This window comes from Orycteropus afer, unplaced genomic scaffold (genome assembly GCF_000298275.1).
Source record: "Orycteropus afer afer isolate SDZICR_OR568_19922 unplaced genomic scaffold, OryAfe1.0 scaffold00124, whole genome shotgun sequence".
In the NCBI taxonomy this organism is placed as follows: domain Eukaryota; kingdom Metazoa; phylum Chordata; class Mammalia; order Tubulidentata; family Orycteropodidae; genus Orycteropus; species Orycteropus afer.
In genome coordinates, this window is record NW_006921711.1 from 719,399 (window position 1) to 736,405 (window position 17,007).

The 17,007-nt window shown below is 38.5% G+C and overlaps 1 protein-coding gene across 1 annotated transcript in view; it reads right to left on the minus strand.

The window, feature by feature from the left end:
- THADA (THADA armadillo repeat containing) overlaps positions 1 to 17,007 on the minus strand; it is a 621,172-nt gene that overhangs the window by 335,467 nt on the left and 268,698 nt on the right. The window contains exons 26-27 of the mRNA XM_042781470.1: positions 9,625 to 9,714; positions 8,187 to 8,318 (exon numbers count right to left, since the gene is read on the minus strand). Coding sequence (XP_042637404.1) covers positions 8,187 to 8,318; positions 9,625 to 9,714 — 222 coding nt within the window. The remainder of the gene's footprint in view (positions 1 to 8,186; positions 8,319 to 9,624; positions 9,715 to 17,007) is intronic.

Genomic DNA, 17,007 nt, shown 5'->3' on the forward strand with positions numbered 1-17,007 from the left:
AAAAAAAAAAAAAAAAAAGATAATTAAATTAATAAGGAATGCTTTTCAGACATAACATCACATAGGCCAAAAAAATATTTTCAGAACTACCCTCTTAGTAACAAAGTTATAGAAGTTGCTTAGAAGCTAAATTTAAGTGGATTAACTCCCAGTGGGCACCATTTAGGAGCATACCACCGTGACTTTGTGGGTCATGTCAAGAATGGCACCCTAACTTCTTTTCTCTGGGAGGTGGAGAAACGCATAAATAAAAATGTACAAGTATGTGCCACAGGTTTAGAAGCAGGCTTATCATTTCATTCAATGTACATTTAGCATCTACAGCTGAGTTGTTTTGCTGTTCTCAAGTAAGGCATCCCAAAGAGATGCCTAGATGGTCAAATAGCCCAACCTTAGACGCACCAAAGAAATCCTCTAGAAAATATGCTAACACGTGATCGGTTTTCTAGAACACTTTCATTGGCAGGCAGCTCAGTACTAAGGATATCTGCTCATTCTCTTGATGGCGAATGCTAACTTGCACAAAGTTGTTCTTTATATCAAAAGCTGAAATCTATGTCCTAGTTTCCCACTGGGAGCAAAAAGAGAAATGATGTGCCTTCTGCCATATGGCAGTCTGTCAAATATGTAAAAGCCATTATCACGTTGCCCCTAAGTCTTCTCCAGTCCAACTGTTTCCAGATGTTTAGCTTCCTCCCCATCTTGGTCACTTCCCTTGGATAAATATTAGTTTATCAATGACCCTCCTAAAATGGGGAGCTGAGAGCTAAGAATAGTGTGGGTTTGGTGGGACCAGCAGAGTTCAGTGGGATGCCTCCTCTGATCTGGAAGCAGTCTAAGTCTCATTTGCTTTTTCAGCAAATGTGTCATGCTGGTTCCTTGTAGCTCACCAGGAAATCCCATTCCCCAAGATTTTTTTTTCATGAAAATGGCCATGAAGCCAGATATCCCTCATTTTGTATGTAGATGATTTTTATTTTTAAAAAATCAGAATATGATAGACATCCCTATTAAATGTCATCGTGCTATTGTCAGCCCATCAGTTCAGCTTTTCAAGGCTATTTTGATTTTATTTTTTAAATATAGAGTATATCAGACATAATAACCAAAAATTATAGTGAATTATATGACATTTAACCAAGTGCCCAGTACTCTGCTTAAGGAAACTTCACAAAACTGAAGCTCCCAGAATATGCCTCAACTTCATCCCCTTTCTCTCCAGTCACACAGAGATAATGGCCACTAGCCTGAATTTGATGTTTGTCATTTCCAAGCTTGATGACTATTTTGAATTTTCATTCTACCATCTATTATATTTATGTCATACACAAATTTAATAAGCATGCAATCTAGTCTGTCTTTATTTGAGTAATTGAAATGTTGAATAAAAGCAACATTGTCCTCACCTACCAGTCTAGTAATCCCACCAAAAAAAAAACAAAATGCAGTGACTCAGCCATGACTTAGTCTTAGAGAATTCTTATTAAGCTCTCAGCAAATGAAGTGCAAAGCACTTGTAAATAATATGTTTAATGATCTAATCTATAATGATCAATATCAACACAAATGCTGGGTTAATGTCTGATAAAATATGCCTTTTCCCCTCTCTTCCAAAAATCCTTCTGTAGGTTTCTGGCACAATACTGCCAGTCCTTATTTCCCAAAAATTCCCAACATGGTTCTGGGTTCACTTGCATCTGAGGCTGTAATTTATCTGGGTGCAGGGATCTGCCTTCACAGGACCCAGTGCTCTTTTCCTACCGTTTTGCCTACATCTGGTGTCAGCACCATCCTTCCACCTTACTGGCAGACACAAACCAAAGCAGGAGTGAGAGCCTGCTCTCCCCTATCACCAATATGCTACCAATCCCTTATTCCTCTAGCATTTTTCTTAGCAAGGAAAAAAATTGCTCTTTTGTACATTATCCCTATCATATAGATGGACAATCGGAAGCACAGAGGGGCTCTCCTACTGAGGTCCTCTACTCATGCATCACTACTAATCTGGGAGGCTTTCCCCTACATGTTTTTGCTTGTTTATAGTTCTATGATTCTAAACAGAAAAATGCTACCCCCTCCTCCTCCTACTCTTATCAGTCCAGGCTCTCCTTATTTGGCTCTAAAACCATGGAACAGGGTAGCTGCCTAGTGGGTCTCCACAGTGGTTCATTAGATGGCAGTCAGAGAAGAGTTCACAAGGAGCTCTGGTGGCATAGTACCTAAAGCATTTGACTGCTAATCAGAAGGTTGGTGATTCAAACCTGCCAGCTACTCCTTGGAAGGAAGAATGGGCAATCTACTTCTGAAGAGATATCACCTCAGAAACCCAAGGAGGGGTCATTATGAGTCAGATCCAACTCGATGGCAGTGAGTTTTGTTTGTTTTGGAAGGCCACAGGTGATAGGCTCATGAGGCTAGGGAGCATCCAGTTCAACACCTTAATTAATAGAAAAGGAAATATAGAGATAGAGTGGTGAAGTCTTAATAATGCACAAAATCCAGCCTTCCTTTTTTATATATAACTAGTAATCAGTGGGATACAAAATGTGGCTCCAACACTATAGGACTATGTGCCCCTTGAGTACTTTATATATATACAGATCTGCTCAGACACAAAAAGTCTCATTTGCATTAATAATTTAATCCAACTCTGGGCCCAAACCTGGGCTAAGCAGGAAAAAGGCAAGTAATACATGTTATAGCCACTCAGAGGAGAGATGATGAGGACCTGAGAGTAAGAAAAAGGGACAAGAGCATATCTGCCTTCCTAGGAGTTTTAACTGTTCTCTGTCTCATTTATCTCTTTAGAAAGCAAACCCTGCCTTCTTCTAATCTACAACAATTCTGGGAAGACAGAACAGATAGAGATGTGATGTGCAGCCTTGAAGAAGAACTCCAGTACAACCATTACAAAAGAAGGTAGGAGCCAACTACTCTCTGCTGCAAAAACCTCAACTCCAAACCAGAAAAACAAGTCTTTTCAACTTAACAATCAGGGTAAGGAGCAAAGAGATTATCCTTGAATTATGTAATTTTCAAGGGGGTGGGGTCAATATTATTTCTCAATGTCATAGACTTAAAAGGACCAACTAGTCCTTAGTTTTCATGCCCTGTCCCCTCTTTTAAGATAAATACAATCAAGAGTCCATAAAATACTTTTTAAGTAAACAAAACTTATTTTCCAATTTGTTTTACATTGGCTAGATTTTCATATCTCAACTAAAAAAGTTTCTACTACTTAAGTCCCGACTGGTGATTCCACTGCCATGGGGTTAAAGCTGTACTGCTATTTGTACTTCAACATTTGTCAGAAGAAAAGCAGATTTTAATTAAAATTCATCTAAAGGGAACAAAGACTGAAATGGTTTTGGGAAAAACAAAATGAAAGTCATTTGCAGTGGAATGAGCCTAAAAAAAGAGGGTAGGGGAGCTCCTTTTAAAAGCACCAAAAAAAAAAAAAAAAAAAAAAGCAAATAAAAGGCAGGGGAGAGATTCCACCCACAGGTATTGATCCAATGCTAAGAGATCTCAGTTATCAGCAATGTTGTTGTTGTTGTTACCTTATGTGCTATGCTACCAGAGCTCCCAGTTATCAGCAATAGAAGATACTTTCCATCTCAACTGACAACCTCCCCCAACACACACACATTCAGGTAACCACAGTGGCCCAGACTGAGTAAGATTCTTGTTCAAGTGACATAGCTAATGAATAAGAGCAAAGCCTGGACAGAACCAGGTGTCCTAAGTCCAGGGTCTGTGCTCTGAAGTCACAGCTACATGCTGTCTCCCAGGTTTGAGGCAGATGTGATTTCCTATAGCTCCTCAATTCACAGTTGAAACTCATCAGTGAGAGAGGATTCAAAGATACATGCCTGGAGAAATGGCCTCTGGAAAGTCCCAAACAAATAGGCATTGGTTAGCTGTATTTAGGGAGTCAGACAGGGTCCCCTTTAAAGCATGACATGACTGCTTTGTGGTATGTAAATGGGAGCCCTCGTAGCGCAGTGCCTAAGGCATTTGACCACTAACCAGAAGGGTAGTAGTTCAAACCCACCAGCCACTCCTCAGAAGGAAGACTGGGCAATCTACTTCCATAGAGATACTACCTCAGAAACCCAAGGAGGGGTCGCTATGAGTCAGGACCAACTAGATAGCAGTGAGTTTGGGTTTTTTTGTTTGTTTTTTAATTTTTGGTGAATATCTTAAACTGAAGGCATAATATTCACATGACAAAGGGCTGTGTGTCTGATACATACACAGTAACCGTGCTAGGCACATAAAATACACTGGATTAAAAAACATTTCTATAAACACAATGTTGGGATTAACAGTAGCATTTCTGAACCAATAATCATAACTGCACATATGCATAACTTTGGAAAATTCATATCAGTAACTTCTGAGATTTAAGCCAACAAAGGATACCAACAGAAGAAGAAGACTGGATATAATGCCAAATGTGGGCTATGGGTCTAAAAATACAAATAATACTTACAAACCATGTACAGAGAAGAAGGAAACAGCAGATAAGCACACATAAATCAAAGGAAAATAAAAAGTTGTTGGGGTGTTTAATCTCCTCTGCATTGTGCAATTCACTTTCTCTCGGTCAAAGCAACCTCTGTTCTACTCCCACTCGCTGAAAAATTCCTCTTTAGCTAACCTCAGTGTCTAAGAGTCTGATTAGAGCTCTTCCAAGTACATAAGTTGCCATTAACAATGCTACAAAAATAAAGCCCTACCCATCCACTGTGCATATGGCATCTTTTCAGCAATTACCCAGGACAACAACAGTCCAAATTTTACTACAATTAGAGCCATGAATACAGGCAGGAATGACAGGTTATTTGACCTGATCTTTCACTTTATTTGTGAATAGCTTTTTCAAAAGTAATTTAAAAATCAAATGTGTACAGTCTTAGCAAGTTCACCATTTAAAAGAAAAACAAACCTGCTTATACTCCCCAAAGTGACTGAAAATACTCTAGGGTAGTTGTGCTGATGAAACCCAAAACTGGGTTTTCTAACTAAATTCAAGGTCCTTCCACTTCACTACAGAAGGTGGTAATGAAGAGTCAAGCTTCCTCTGTACTTGCCACAGACCAGCTCCATGACCCCAGGCAACTGCATCACAAATGTGAGCTTGTGATACAGCTCACATTGTAAGTTCATGTGAAGTGTGTCTCCACAGGTGTGCCCTAAGCCACTCTCACTACTGGAAAGGCAAAGTAAGGAACATATCTCACTGCTGGTGAGGATAAAACTTCTGTATCTTGAAAACAGCATGTAATCATATGCAATGACTGTGGATATAGGTTCTTCATCTCCTAGTTAGGTAATTTCAGGCCACATGGGCACACTCAGTGTAGCTAAAGTGCTCAGCTATACAAAAGAGAGCTGGTTATAGTAGTAGTATAGACCACATCTAAGGCCCTTCACAATCCCAACATTCTTGGATTCAAATTGCAGCTTGGTAACTGGCTTGTCCTCTGAATCTCAATTTCCTCACTAGTAAAATGGGAGTTATCGCATCTGCCTCTGAGTCATTGTAAGAAAAATGCCCAGTTCAGTGTCTGGCAAAAGTCAAGGGTCAACAAAGGTTGATCTACTTCCTACCAAACTCTCTGCTCAGAAAACTTCCTTGCCTCTTCTCTCAGTCCTGGGTCAAAATCCACTTTCTATAATCCATCAAAACAGCCTCACCAAGTATGAGCCACTATTTTCTAGTTTGCTAAAATCATCTGTATCAAGATTCTAATGATGATCATTGGCTATTTCTTACATAAGTTTAATATACCAAGTTATATTATAAATTCCTGAAGGGTCTTTCTCTCTCAGGTATCTTTAATCTTGTTGTTCAAGACCAGCATCATCAACATGACCTAGAAGTTTGTTTGAAAAACAGAATCTTAGGCCTTACCCCACCTATGGAATGAGATTTCCAAATCCCCCAAGTGATATGTTTACACATCACATCTTGAGAAGCACTGTTCTATAATACAATACTCACAGGTACACAATAAATCAGAGCCTACTGACTCTAACTCAAGAATCAATTGTGGCATTTCTGCCATTGCTGGTGTTCTATGAATCTTTATTCAGGTAGAAAGCAACTACTATGCCAGGCATTTTCACTGGAAGGAGAGGATAATTGTACTTGTTGCTTTGTGCCTTCTGGGTTTGAAAAAAAAATGCACTAGGTACACTGGAAAGATGTCTAAGGCATTTGACTGCTGACAGCTCAAACCCACCAGCCACTCCTTGGAAGGAAAACTGGGCAATCTCCTTCCACAGAGATACTGTCTTGGAAACCCAAGGAGGGGTCACTGTGAGTCGAATCAACTCAATGGCAGTGAGTTTGGTTTTTTTTTTTTTTAACACACACACACACACACACACACACACACACATATATATACATATATGTATATATATATTAATACAATCTTTATTATTGTATGTAATATGGAATAGATGCTTTCAATATAATAATAATAGTTTGGAAGGATATTTTCAGTTTAGTAATTTCTGGTTTCTAGGATACAACAAGTAACAGAATGATTAGTAATAAAGCTTCCACAAATTGAATGTTCTCAACACAGGATGACAAGGTTCTAAAGCTTATCTTTGTTTCTAAAGTACACTGTGACTCTGTGCACATGGCTGTCCCCCTTGCAACAACTTTCTGAAACATTTCTTAGTTCTTTCCAGTTATATATGAAAGCACAATTTTTCAATGCCCCTGAAAGTATAATTTACCACCAAAATTCCTAAAATGAATTACCAAATGCTGGATGAAGGAGACTGTTAACTGCGTATCAGGAAATGAAAACCAGTCGACTCAATGAGTCATCTCTGTGATCACAGATAACACAGCCACAGCCAGGGCTTGGCGCAAACAAATGGCTACAGAAATCACATGCTAGAATCTTGTGTTTAATGGTTTCTCACATTAAAATGCATAAGTCAGCTCTGTGAAACCAGGAAGTGGAACCCAGGACACCACAAAAATAACAAACACACTTTCTCGAGGTTGGTATTCTTACCCTTCTGCTGCCACTCCATTTCAATTTTTGGAAATATATAAAAATGAAGGTGCTGTTCTGTCAAGAGGTAAGCAAAAAGGTAAAAACTAACTAATACAACAGGGCTTCTGAAATGATTTATAAGAAATTTTCATTACATTTGAGAGATCTGTTTTTTGAGACTTTTGATCCAAAATGACAAAGGTGATGAGAGGTTGGGAGATGACTCAAAAATGTACAAAGGTAATTCTAGGCTCTAGAAGAAGGAAACCAAGGGAAAAAAAAAAAAAAAAAAAAACCTCAAATGCCATCAAGTCAATTCCAACTCATAGTGACCCCCCACTGGGTTTCCAAGGCTATAAATCTTTACAGATGCAGACTGCCTCATCTTTCTTACGCAGAGCAGCTGGTAGGGTCAAGCCACTGACCTTTTGGTTAGCAGCCAAACGCTTTAACCATTGCACCACGAGTGCTACTTAAATTCCAAAAACCAAACTCACTGTGGTCAAGTCAAATCTGACTCATAGCAACCCTTCCATGGGTTTCCAAGGCAGTATCTCTACGGGAGTAGATTGCCCAATCTTCCTTCCAAGGAGTGGCTAGTGGGTTTGAACTGCCAGCCTTTTGGTTAGTGGAAGGAACCTATTATTATTTATAGCTCATGTGTAATTTGTATTCATGGCTCATTCTCAGGTGCTCCAAAATTGAAAGAGAAAATGAATGGGTAATGACCTAGTGCCACACAGAACTGCCATCGAACATGATACCTCTTGTGCCCACTAGCAGACTACTCTGGAGTGAAAAGCCAGATGTCTTCCTAAATCCCGGAAAGGGGATATATATGAGTGCCAATACCCAGGCAATGTTTTACAAAAGGGGGCATTCCCTATCAATACCGAACATCTACTAATAGGCAGGGGTCCAAAGAAACATGGCCTATACAGCTCCTATTGAGCTTCTACACCCACAATATGAGCATCTTCCTCTGAAACACTGAAGACCAGTCAGGGGCAGTGAGCCCCAGGCCTCTGCCTTCACAAAAGCCCCCCCCCCCAAAGTTTACAAAAAATAAATAAATAACAATAATTTCTGAGATAAGAATAAGATAAAATTCTTCCACAGAGTTCCACACCCCCCCACTATTTCCATGAAGCATACTACCTCATAATGAAGGGGACAAAAGGTGCCATGCTGAGAGCAGAGGAAGTGCCATCCATTGGAGAAGGGTACAGTCTTCCCAACACCAAAAGCAGGAGAAACATGTTTGGATGACGGTTGAGTTCCCCTGTATCACTGAACAGAAAGAAAAGATATTAAACATAAAACACTTAAAATTTAAGAGATAAGGCCATATCTTCAATTACTTTTAATCACCAATCCATATGAAGTGAGACTCTCTATGATCAAGCGTTAGTTTTTTTTTTTGTTTTTTTTTTCTTTTCTTTTTCTCAATTAATTTCCTATCTACCTAATGTTCATAGCATGGAAAGAACTATTAGCAAAGCCATGGATTGAGCTTTTGCACAGAATATTCTAATGCTCATCTTTAACTAGAGATTTCTGTTTTATTATTACAACTTATTACAGTTGTCCATATAGTAGAGCAGTACCTCTTACAAAGTGACGCTTTAACCACCCCAATGGACTTGTCACTTACTAGGGCCAGAAAACTCTGCCTGTACAAGGTACTAATGTGAGGAAATGTATCATAAACAAGAGTAAAATTCATTGAAATAATTTTATTTTCCTATCATAGACAATTGGTTTAAATGCATACCAAGAGCAAAAATTGCTGGAAGAATACAAAAGTACGTGTTCTAAGATGTCCATACAGTAAGAGAACAACAGTGAACTTTTCTAAATGCCCTGATCAGACAGGAGGCTCTCTTAATGGCTTTCATTGTGCATCCAGAGTCACTAGCGATTCTTGCTCAGGTAAACCAGTATCATTTCTGATTATAAGTGACCAGATTAATCTGTTAAGTACTGTAGTTTCACAGCAGTCAGCTGTAACAGGTCAGAGGGAAATCAGAGGGAAAAAACAGGTATGCATTAAGCAAACTCAATATGTAAACCTATACATTAAAAATATAAGAGCAAGAAAATAATTTCTAACTAAAGAAATAACCATGTGATTCTAAAAAGCTACTTCTGTACAACACTGAAAGGAGCTCTGATGGTATTAAACATTGGGCTGTTAACAAAAAGTCAGTGGTTTGAAACCACCAGTTACCCCAGGGGAGAAAGATGAAGCAGTCTGTTTCCACAAAGATTTATAGCCTTGGAAACCCTGTGGGGCAGTTCTACTCTATTCTATAGGGCCATTACAAGTCAGAATCAATTCGATGGCAGTGGATTTAGTTGGTGGGTTATTATGACACCAAAAACAGAATTAAAATAGATAAAACAGGACTTTTACACTTTTCAGGTACAAATCTACCACAGAAAGCTAAGCAACATGATGTATTAAGAATTTCTTATTTTAATCCATCATGTTACAAGGAAGGAGTCGATTTAACAACTGTTTCCTGGAGAAAACCTTTCATTAAAGTAATTCACATCCTTGATTTCATTTGACACCACTCTATTCATGCCTTACCTGTCCACAGTATTGGCTACAGCTTCCAACTGCTTAAGCAGAAAAGGGTAGAGTTCTGGGAAACGAGAGAAAAATTCTCTTCCCGTTAGTCTATGGAGAAAAAATAAAAAGATAAATTACTACCATTTATTTCCTCTAATCTGATAATAAGACCATTTTATTTTTTTAAAGAAGATTAATTAAGGTCATTTGTTTAGATATGTAATGAAATATAATAAAGAACAAAACACAGCATCTCCAGAATTGAACAATAACTAGCAAAAATATATTACTATATATTTTATATATTTGGACATGATTTTGAACATGTTTTTAACATGTAAATCTTTACCTCAAAAATTAAAAATATGTACATTTACAAGTATTTGATATTAAAATCTGTCAGGAAAGAAATATATAATCTGTGAAAATAACGAGTTTCCACAATGGATTTGGACTATGAGTACACTCAATACCTGACTAACTAAGACTGACTAAGATTCAGTGATAAGGGTGGGTCTAGACAGGGTTTTTCACTGTTGGCACTAGTGACATTTTGGAACAGATAATTGTTTGTTGAGGGCTGTCCTGTGTATTGTAGGGGGTCTACCATCATCCCTTGTCTCTACTCACTAGATGCCAGTAGCACTACCACCTATAAGGTATGACAATCGAAAATATCTCCAGATACTGCCAAATTTTCTCTGAGGACAAAGTCTTCCCTGGTTGAGAACCACTGGTCTGGAATATGGTTATCAGAAGTACAAACTTGGTGTGTGAGGTTCTGAAGAACCAGCTGACATTTGTAAAGATTACCTTTTCCAACTTTATAAACACAGGTCAACTACACTTGAACTCTAAATCCTAAAAAAGTTTCTCAGACTCTACACCTGACTAAAAAGTTCAAGGTAAATATAGCATTTAGGAAAATATTCTACCTCCTTAACTCCTAAAGAATACCATGAAGGAGTAGCATAAAAATTCTCTAACCTACTGATTTTTAACAACTCTAGAGATTTATTCCTATTAACAAACCAGAGTGTAGTGTATCACACTTTTTAAAATTGAGGTATAGTTTACATAAAGTGAAATGCCCCGATCTTAAGTGCACTATTCAATCAGTTTTAACAAGTGTACATACTCATGTTTATGCATAAGTTTAAGTAATCTACACCCCATCAACTCTCAGAAAATTCCCATCATTCTACAAAGTTCCCTCATCTACCCCAATCAACTCTCACCCCTCAAAGAAACCACTGATCTAAATTTAATTATCACAGTTTACTTTTGACTATTCTAGAATTTCATATAAATGTAATCATACATTACATAATTTTTGTGTCTGCATTTTTTGCTCAGCTTAATGTTTATGAGATTCACCCATGTTGTTGGATATATCAATAGTTTGCTTTTTTGTTATTGTTATCACATTACTCTGTAAGTCTGCTGTTGACGGCATGAGTTGTTTCCATTTTTTTATTACTATGAACAAAGATGCAACAAACATTCTTGTTGTTGTTAAGTGCTGTCGAGTCATTTCCAACTCATAGCAACCCCATGCACAGCAGAACGAAACACTGCCCGATCCCGCGCCAGCCCCACAATCCCTGCTATACTTGAGCCCATCATCGCAGCCACCATATCAATCCATCTCCTTGAAGGCCTTCCCCTCTTTCGTCGACCCTCCACCCTACCAAGCATGACATCCTTCTCCAGGGAATGGTTTTCTTTTCTCTTGGATAAATATCTAAGTATAAAACTACAGTGTGTTTAACATTTAAAGAAACTGTTTTCCAAAGTGGTTATACAAGTGAGAGTTCTGGTTGCTTCACATCTTTCCCAACATTTGGTATTGTTTTCTTTTTTTCCATTTTAGTCACTCTAGTGGGTAAGTAGTGGTATCTCACTGTGGTTTTGATTTGCATTTTGATGACTAATAAAGTTGAGCACTTTTCATGTGCTTATTGGTCATTTTATGTTATCTTTTGTGAAGTATCTATTCAAGTTTTTTGTCCAGTTTTCAAATGAGTTGTTTATCTCCATTGTCAGATATATGCACTGCACATACTTATTCCTAGTCTGTTGTATGCCTATTTTTCTAATGATGTCTTTTGGTAAGTAAAGCAAAGCCAAACTCATTGCCAACAAGTCAATTCCTACTCATGACAACCCTAAAGGACACAGTAGAACTGTCCCACAGGGTTTCAAGACTGTAAATATTTACAAAAGCAGACTGCCTCACTTTTCTCCCAGAGCAACTGGTAAGTTCGAGCTCAGCACCTACCCACTGTGCCAGCATGGCTCCATGTGGATGAGCAAAAGTCTTAAAATTTTGATGAAATCCAGTAATTTATCAAACAGTTTATTTTAATGATTCATGCTTTCTATGTCCTAAGTAATCTTTTCCTTCTCTAATGTCATAAAGATATTCTCCTAGTTTTATGGCTTTAACTTTTATATTGAGGTTTATGGTCCACCTCGAATTAATCTTTCTTTATGATGTGAGGAGAGGTCAAGTTTCCATGTTTCTATACTGGTTACTGTATTTTTAAGAGGAGATGCCTTAAGAAAAGAGATAAGCTTAAATACAATACTATGGAAGATTCAATATTTTAAAGATAGCAGTCTCTCCAAATTGCTTATAGATTTAATACAATTCTGATCAAAATCATGAAAAGGTGTGTGTGTGTAACCTGACAAACAGATTTTAAAATGTAATAAGATACCCAAAGGCCCAATGAGTAGCAAAGACAACCTTGAAGAAGAACAAGGTTGGAAGACTCATTCAATCAGCTAGAAATATAAAACTTTAGTAATTAATACAATTTGGTGACCAGCAGACAGTGAAATAGAATAGAAATAGAAAACACATATATGAAAACTTGATTTAGAAAGAGCTGGTACTGCAGATCATAAAGAATGGTACTATAATAGCTAATTATCCACACGGACAAAATTAAAATGGGATGCCAACATCATATCATATACAAAATTAAATTCTTGGGATTCAAGCTTTAGAAGTAAAATGTAAAACTAATAAATTCTTTAGATGACTATAAGGAATAGGATTTATTAAACAAGACCCAAAAAGGAGCAACTAATGGGAAACTGACAAAATCAACTACATCATTTAGTATTTTCAAAACAATCTGTACACCAGAAACACAGCATAAAGAAAACATACAAATAATACAGGTAAGAAGCTTTATCATCCATTTTGAAAATCCAGAATATTGCTCCGATCATTCTCAGCATAATGCTTCTTTCTTTCCCCTAATAGGGAAATTAGTTGGTCTACCCTCCAAGTGGCACCCTGACCGAAGGATATCTACAAAATTCAACCTTAATTCTGTTTAGCCACCTGTGTTCTCTTATAGGACTCACATAGCCCTATACCATAAAGGGAATAATCACTTGTTTCAGTATACTGTTTGCTGAGTCTTCCTACAATGGCCTACATGGACCAAAATGGGGCACATAATAGTTCTGGAAGTTTTATAAAAACATCTTGTCCTCTGGTAAAATGGAGGATTAGGCAGAGAAGCAACACAGAACCTCTTCAACAAAGAAAAGAAAAATCAATTGACAGAGATACAGAATATAATCCTGCAGCCCTGAGTAAAGGAACTATACAGAAGTGGATTAGGCACCAACTAATGGAAAAACCTGAAGAAAAACAGTGAGAACAGAGACAGTCAGAGCTGTGGACTGTCAGCTACTCTGATGGGACCAATAGCCTGAATGTTTCCAAGTGGTGTTGGAACCTGAAAATTGTCCTAAAGATCAGCCCTGGTCACCAAGGGCTGTAGGGACAACTGCGTTGGTGGCCTATGACTAGGAAGGGAAACAGCAAGGAGGGAGACAATCTGAACTGTTGACTTTCCACCGTCCAGAGGGCGCAGCCATACTGATTGTTTACAAACAGCGGCCATTTTGGATATTTAAAGTGACCGAGGGCACAGCCATTTTGAATGCTTACAAGTAGCGGCCATTTTGGATATTTAAAGTGATAGCATTCTCATTCAGATTCCAGGGACCTAAAAATAGTCTCTGTTTGCCAAGGTTGGCAGGGACATATGAGAGGCTGACAACAAGAAAGGAGACAGATGGTGAGTGTATAAGTGCTGCTAGCTAGCGAACAGAGGAGCACAGCACAGCACCCTGCTTGCATAGACAACATACAAAGAAAACAAAAATCATAGGCAAGTCATTCCAACAACATACAATGACCAATTAAATATAAACACAAAAACGTCACAATGCCTTGGACACAACAGAGCATCACAGTTCACACAAAGAAGCAAGATAAAGCAGGGGAAACAAGAGACCAGGATACAGACCCAAAACACATCCCTGAGGAAGACACATCATTGGAATTCCCTGATAAGAATTCAAAAGAATTAGATTTAGGTATCTTCAACAAATTGAGACAGATCAGAGAAAACCCTACAACAATTTCAAAAGACAATACAAGAATAAAATGACAAAATAAATGAAAAATTAGAAATTTTACAAAATCTACACACAGAAATCCAGAAGATTAATACTAAATTTTCAGAAATAGGTAAGACACTGAATGGGCAAAGGAGCAGAAATGAATCAATGGAAGACAAAATTAGGGAGACTGAAGGCAAACACCTGAATACATCTTTGGAAAGGGATCAATCAGAAAAAAGATCAAAACAAAATGAAGAAAGCCTCAGGTTCATGTGGGATACCATCAAAAGGAATAACCTACGTGTCATGAGAACTCCAGAACAGGAAGAGACAAATAAAACCACAGAGAAAATTGTACAAGATTTGTTGAAAGAGAATTTTCCTGGTATGATGAAAGATGAGAATATATCCATTCAGGAAGTCCAACAAACCCCAAACAGGATAGACCCCAAAAGAAAATCACCCAGACATATCATCATCAGAGTTACCAAAACCAAAGACAGAGAAAGAATCATGAGAGCAGCACAGGAAAAACAAAACATTATGTGCAAGGGGTAACCAATAAGACTAAGCTCAGATTCCTCGACAGAAACCATGCAGGCGAGAAGACAATGGGATGGTATATGTAAAACACTGAAAGAGAAAAATTTCCAACCAAAAATTACGTACCCAGCAAAATTGTCCCTCAAATATGACAGTGAAATTAGGACATTTCCAGATAAGCAGAAATTAAGGGAATTTGTTAAAACCAGACCAAACTTACAAGAGATACAAAAAGGAGCCCTAAGGACAGAGAAGCAACAACAGCCAACAACTGACCATTAACACACATGATGATATAACCCAGAAACAAACCCAGCCATGGAAGTATCCAAAGTAAATTAGCCCACAAGATTGTAAACAGGGAACCAGAGACATCAACTGACAAATGAGGACAACTACTAACCAAAAAGAGGGAAAAAACTGTGTCGTTACAGAACTTCTAGATGGTAGGGAAGTCAAGACAGAACAGACTGTTCTACACTTGGGAAGAAAACAATAAATCACAGGGTAAACTCAAAGAAAAATGATAAACCTTCAATCAAAAAAGAGGACCAGCATAAATATTCAGCAAATACTAAAACAATAGCAATGAAGGAAGTCATAACATGACTCATAAACAAAACAAGCTCAGCACAGAAAATTATATGCAACAAAGAAATCGACACCACGAAAAAGCACATAACAAAAATGACAGCAACAAAATCTTTGCCAATAATCACATATCTAGCAAGGGACTTATCTGTAAGATTTACAGCGAAAGAGTGGATGACCAAACTATGGTACATACACATAATGGAATGCTATGCAGCAATAAAGAATAATGTAGAATCTGTAAAACACCACATAATATGGATAAACTTGGAGGACATTATGCTGAGTGGCATAAGTCAATCACAGAAGGACAAATATAGTATTAGTCCGTTGTTGTGGAGGATCAAGGGAAGGTTTAAATATGGAGGCAAACTTTCTTTGTTGGTTACAGGGGTGGGAGAGGAGGGGAGGGAACAGTGCAAAAAAAAAAATGCATTGACCCATGTCACTTTAGTTTTGTGTATTTCACTATACATAAATTATATTTCAATAAAATGCATTAAAAAAAAAAAAAACTTCTTGTACTTCTTGCACCTTACCTTTCCAGACAAAAGATCTGGTTACAAGTAGGGGATGACTGGGAAAAGGCAAAAAGGTGAAATCATAGCTACTGGAATGGCACACACTAGTTGTGTGGCAGTGGAGGGAGAACAACTTGGACAACTAGGAAGGTGTGGTAGTTTAAGTTATGTGATATCTTGGATGGGTGTGGTTTTGAGTGGCTGGGCAGCTGGATGTAGTTATTCCCCATGATTAGACTGGTAATCAACTACATGGTGGAATCTACTGTGAGTAGCTGAGTAGCTCCCTTAGGGATGTGGTCTGCTTCCCGTATATAAGAAGCTTTGAGGAAAGTCTCAAACTTTTTGGCACACTTGGACCTTGCATGTAGCCAAGTCTTCATTCAGCAGCCTACTATATTGTCTGCCAATCTTGTGACTGTGCCATTTTACTTGTCAACCTTGGGTTTGTCAGCCTCAGCAGCCAGCAACTAACTGACTTAAGAGATGCTCCAGCTCCAGTGGGCCAGGAGCAAGAGGCAGGGCTGAAGCCCAAGGTCAAGGGGCCTTCACCCAGCCCCTAGAACTGGCACTTTGAACTCAGACTGCCAGCCTCCTAAACTGTAAGGGAATAAATCCCTGTTTGTTAAAGCCATACATTTCTGGTATTTTCTCTCAGAGCAGCTTTAGAGGAAGAAAATAGAAGGAAACAGATTAGACCTGGGAGGAATAGGGGAGGAAGGTACCTTAAGGGTCTCTGTCTTTTTTAAATGCCCCCAGAACTTTCCTAAACAAGGAAAATACCCCAGTGTTGCTTTCCCAAAATGAAAGAAGAGCATTAAATTTAACTAACTGCTGGGTTTGCCACCCTCTGTGAAACACCTCTAACCACAGTTGGATAACTTTTCCCCTATAAACCTTACTGAGAAGAATATCAGAAACTATATGGATAAGCCCCGGCCACAGCACCTGAACCTTCATGCAAAACTCCTGTCAACACTAGATGTCTTCTCCATTCCTGTAGTCACTGAACAATCATTGCATGGGGCAGCTGAACGCCACTCATCTGGTGGTTTGGACAAACAGGGCATGCTAGAATAACTGCCCTTAGGCAGTTCCTCCAATTATTTGAACTTAACCAGGAACTTTAAGGTTTATCAGCTGGCTAGTAGGCCGGAAGAGCAGGAGAAAGGGGATAAAAGCCAGGAACCCGGACAGAGGAGCAGTCAGCCCCAGGGACAACTCAGGGACGCCCAAAGAAGCAGGCCAGAAGAGCAGGAGAAAGGGGATTAAAAGACAGGAAGCCAGACAGAGGTACAGTCAGCCACAGGGA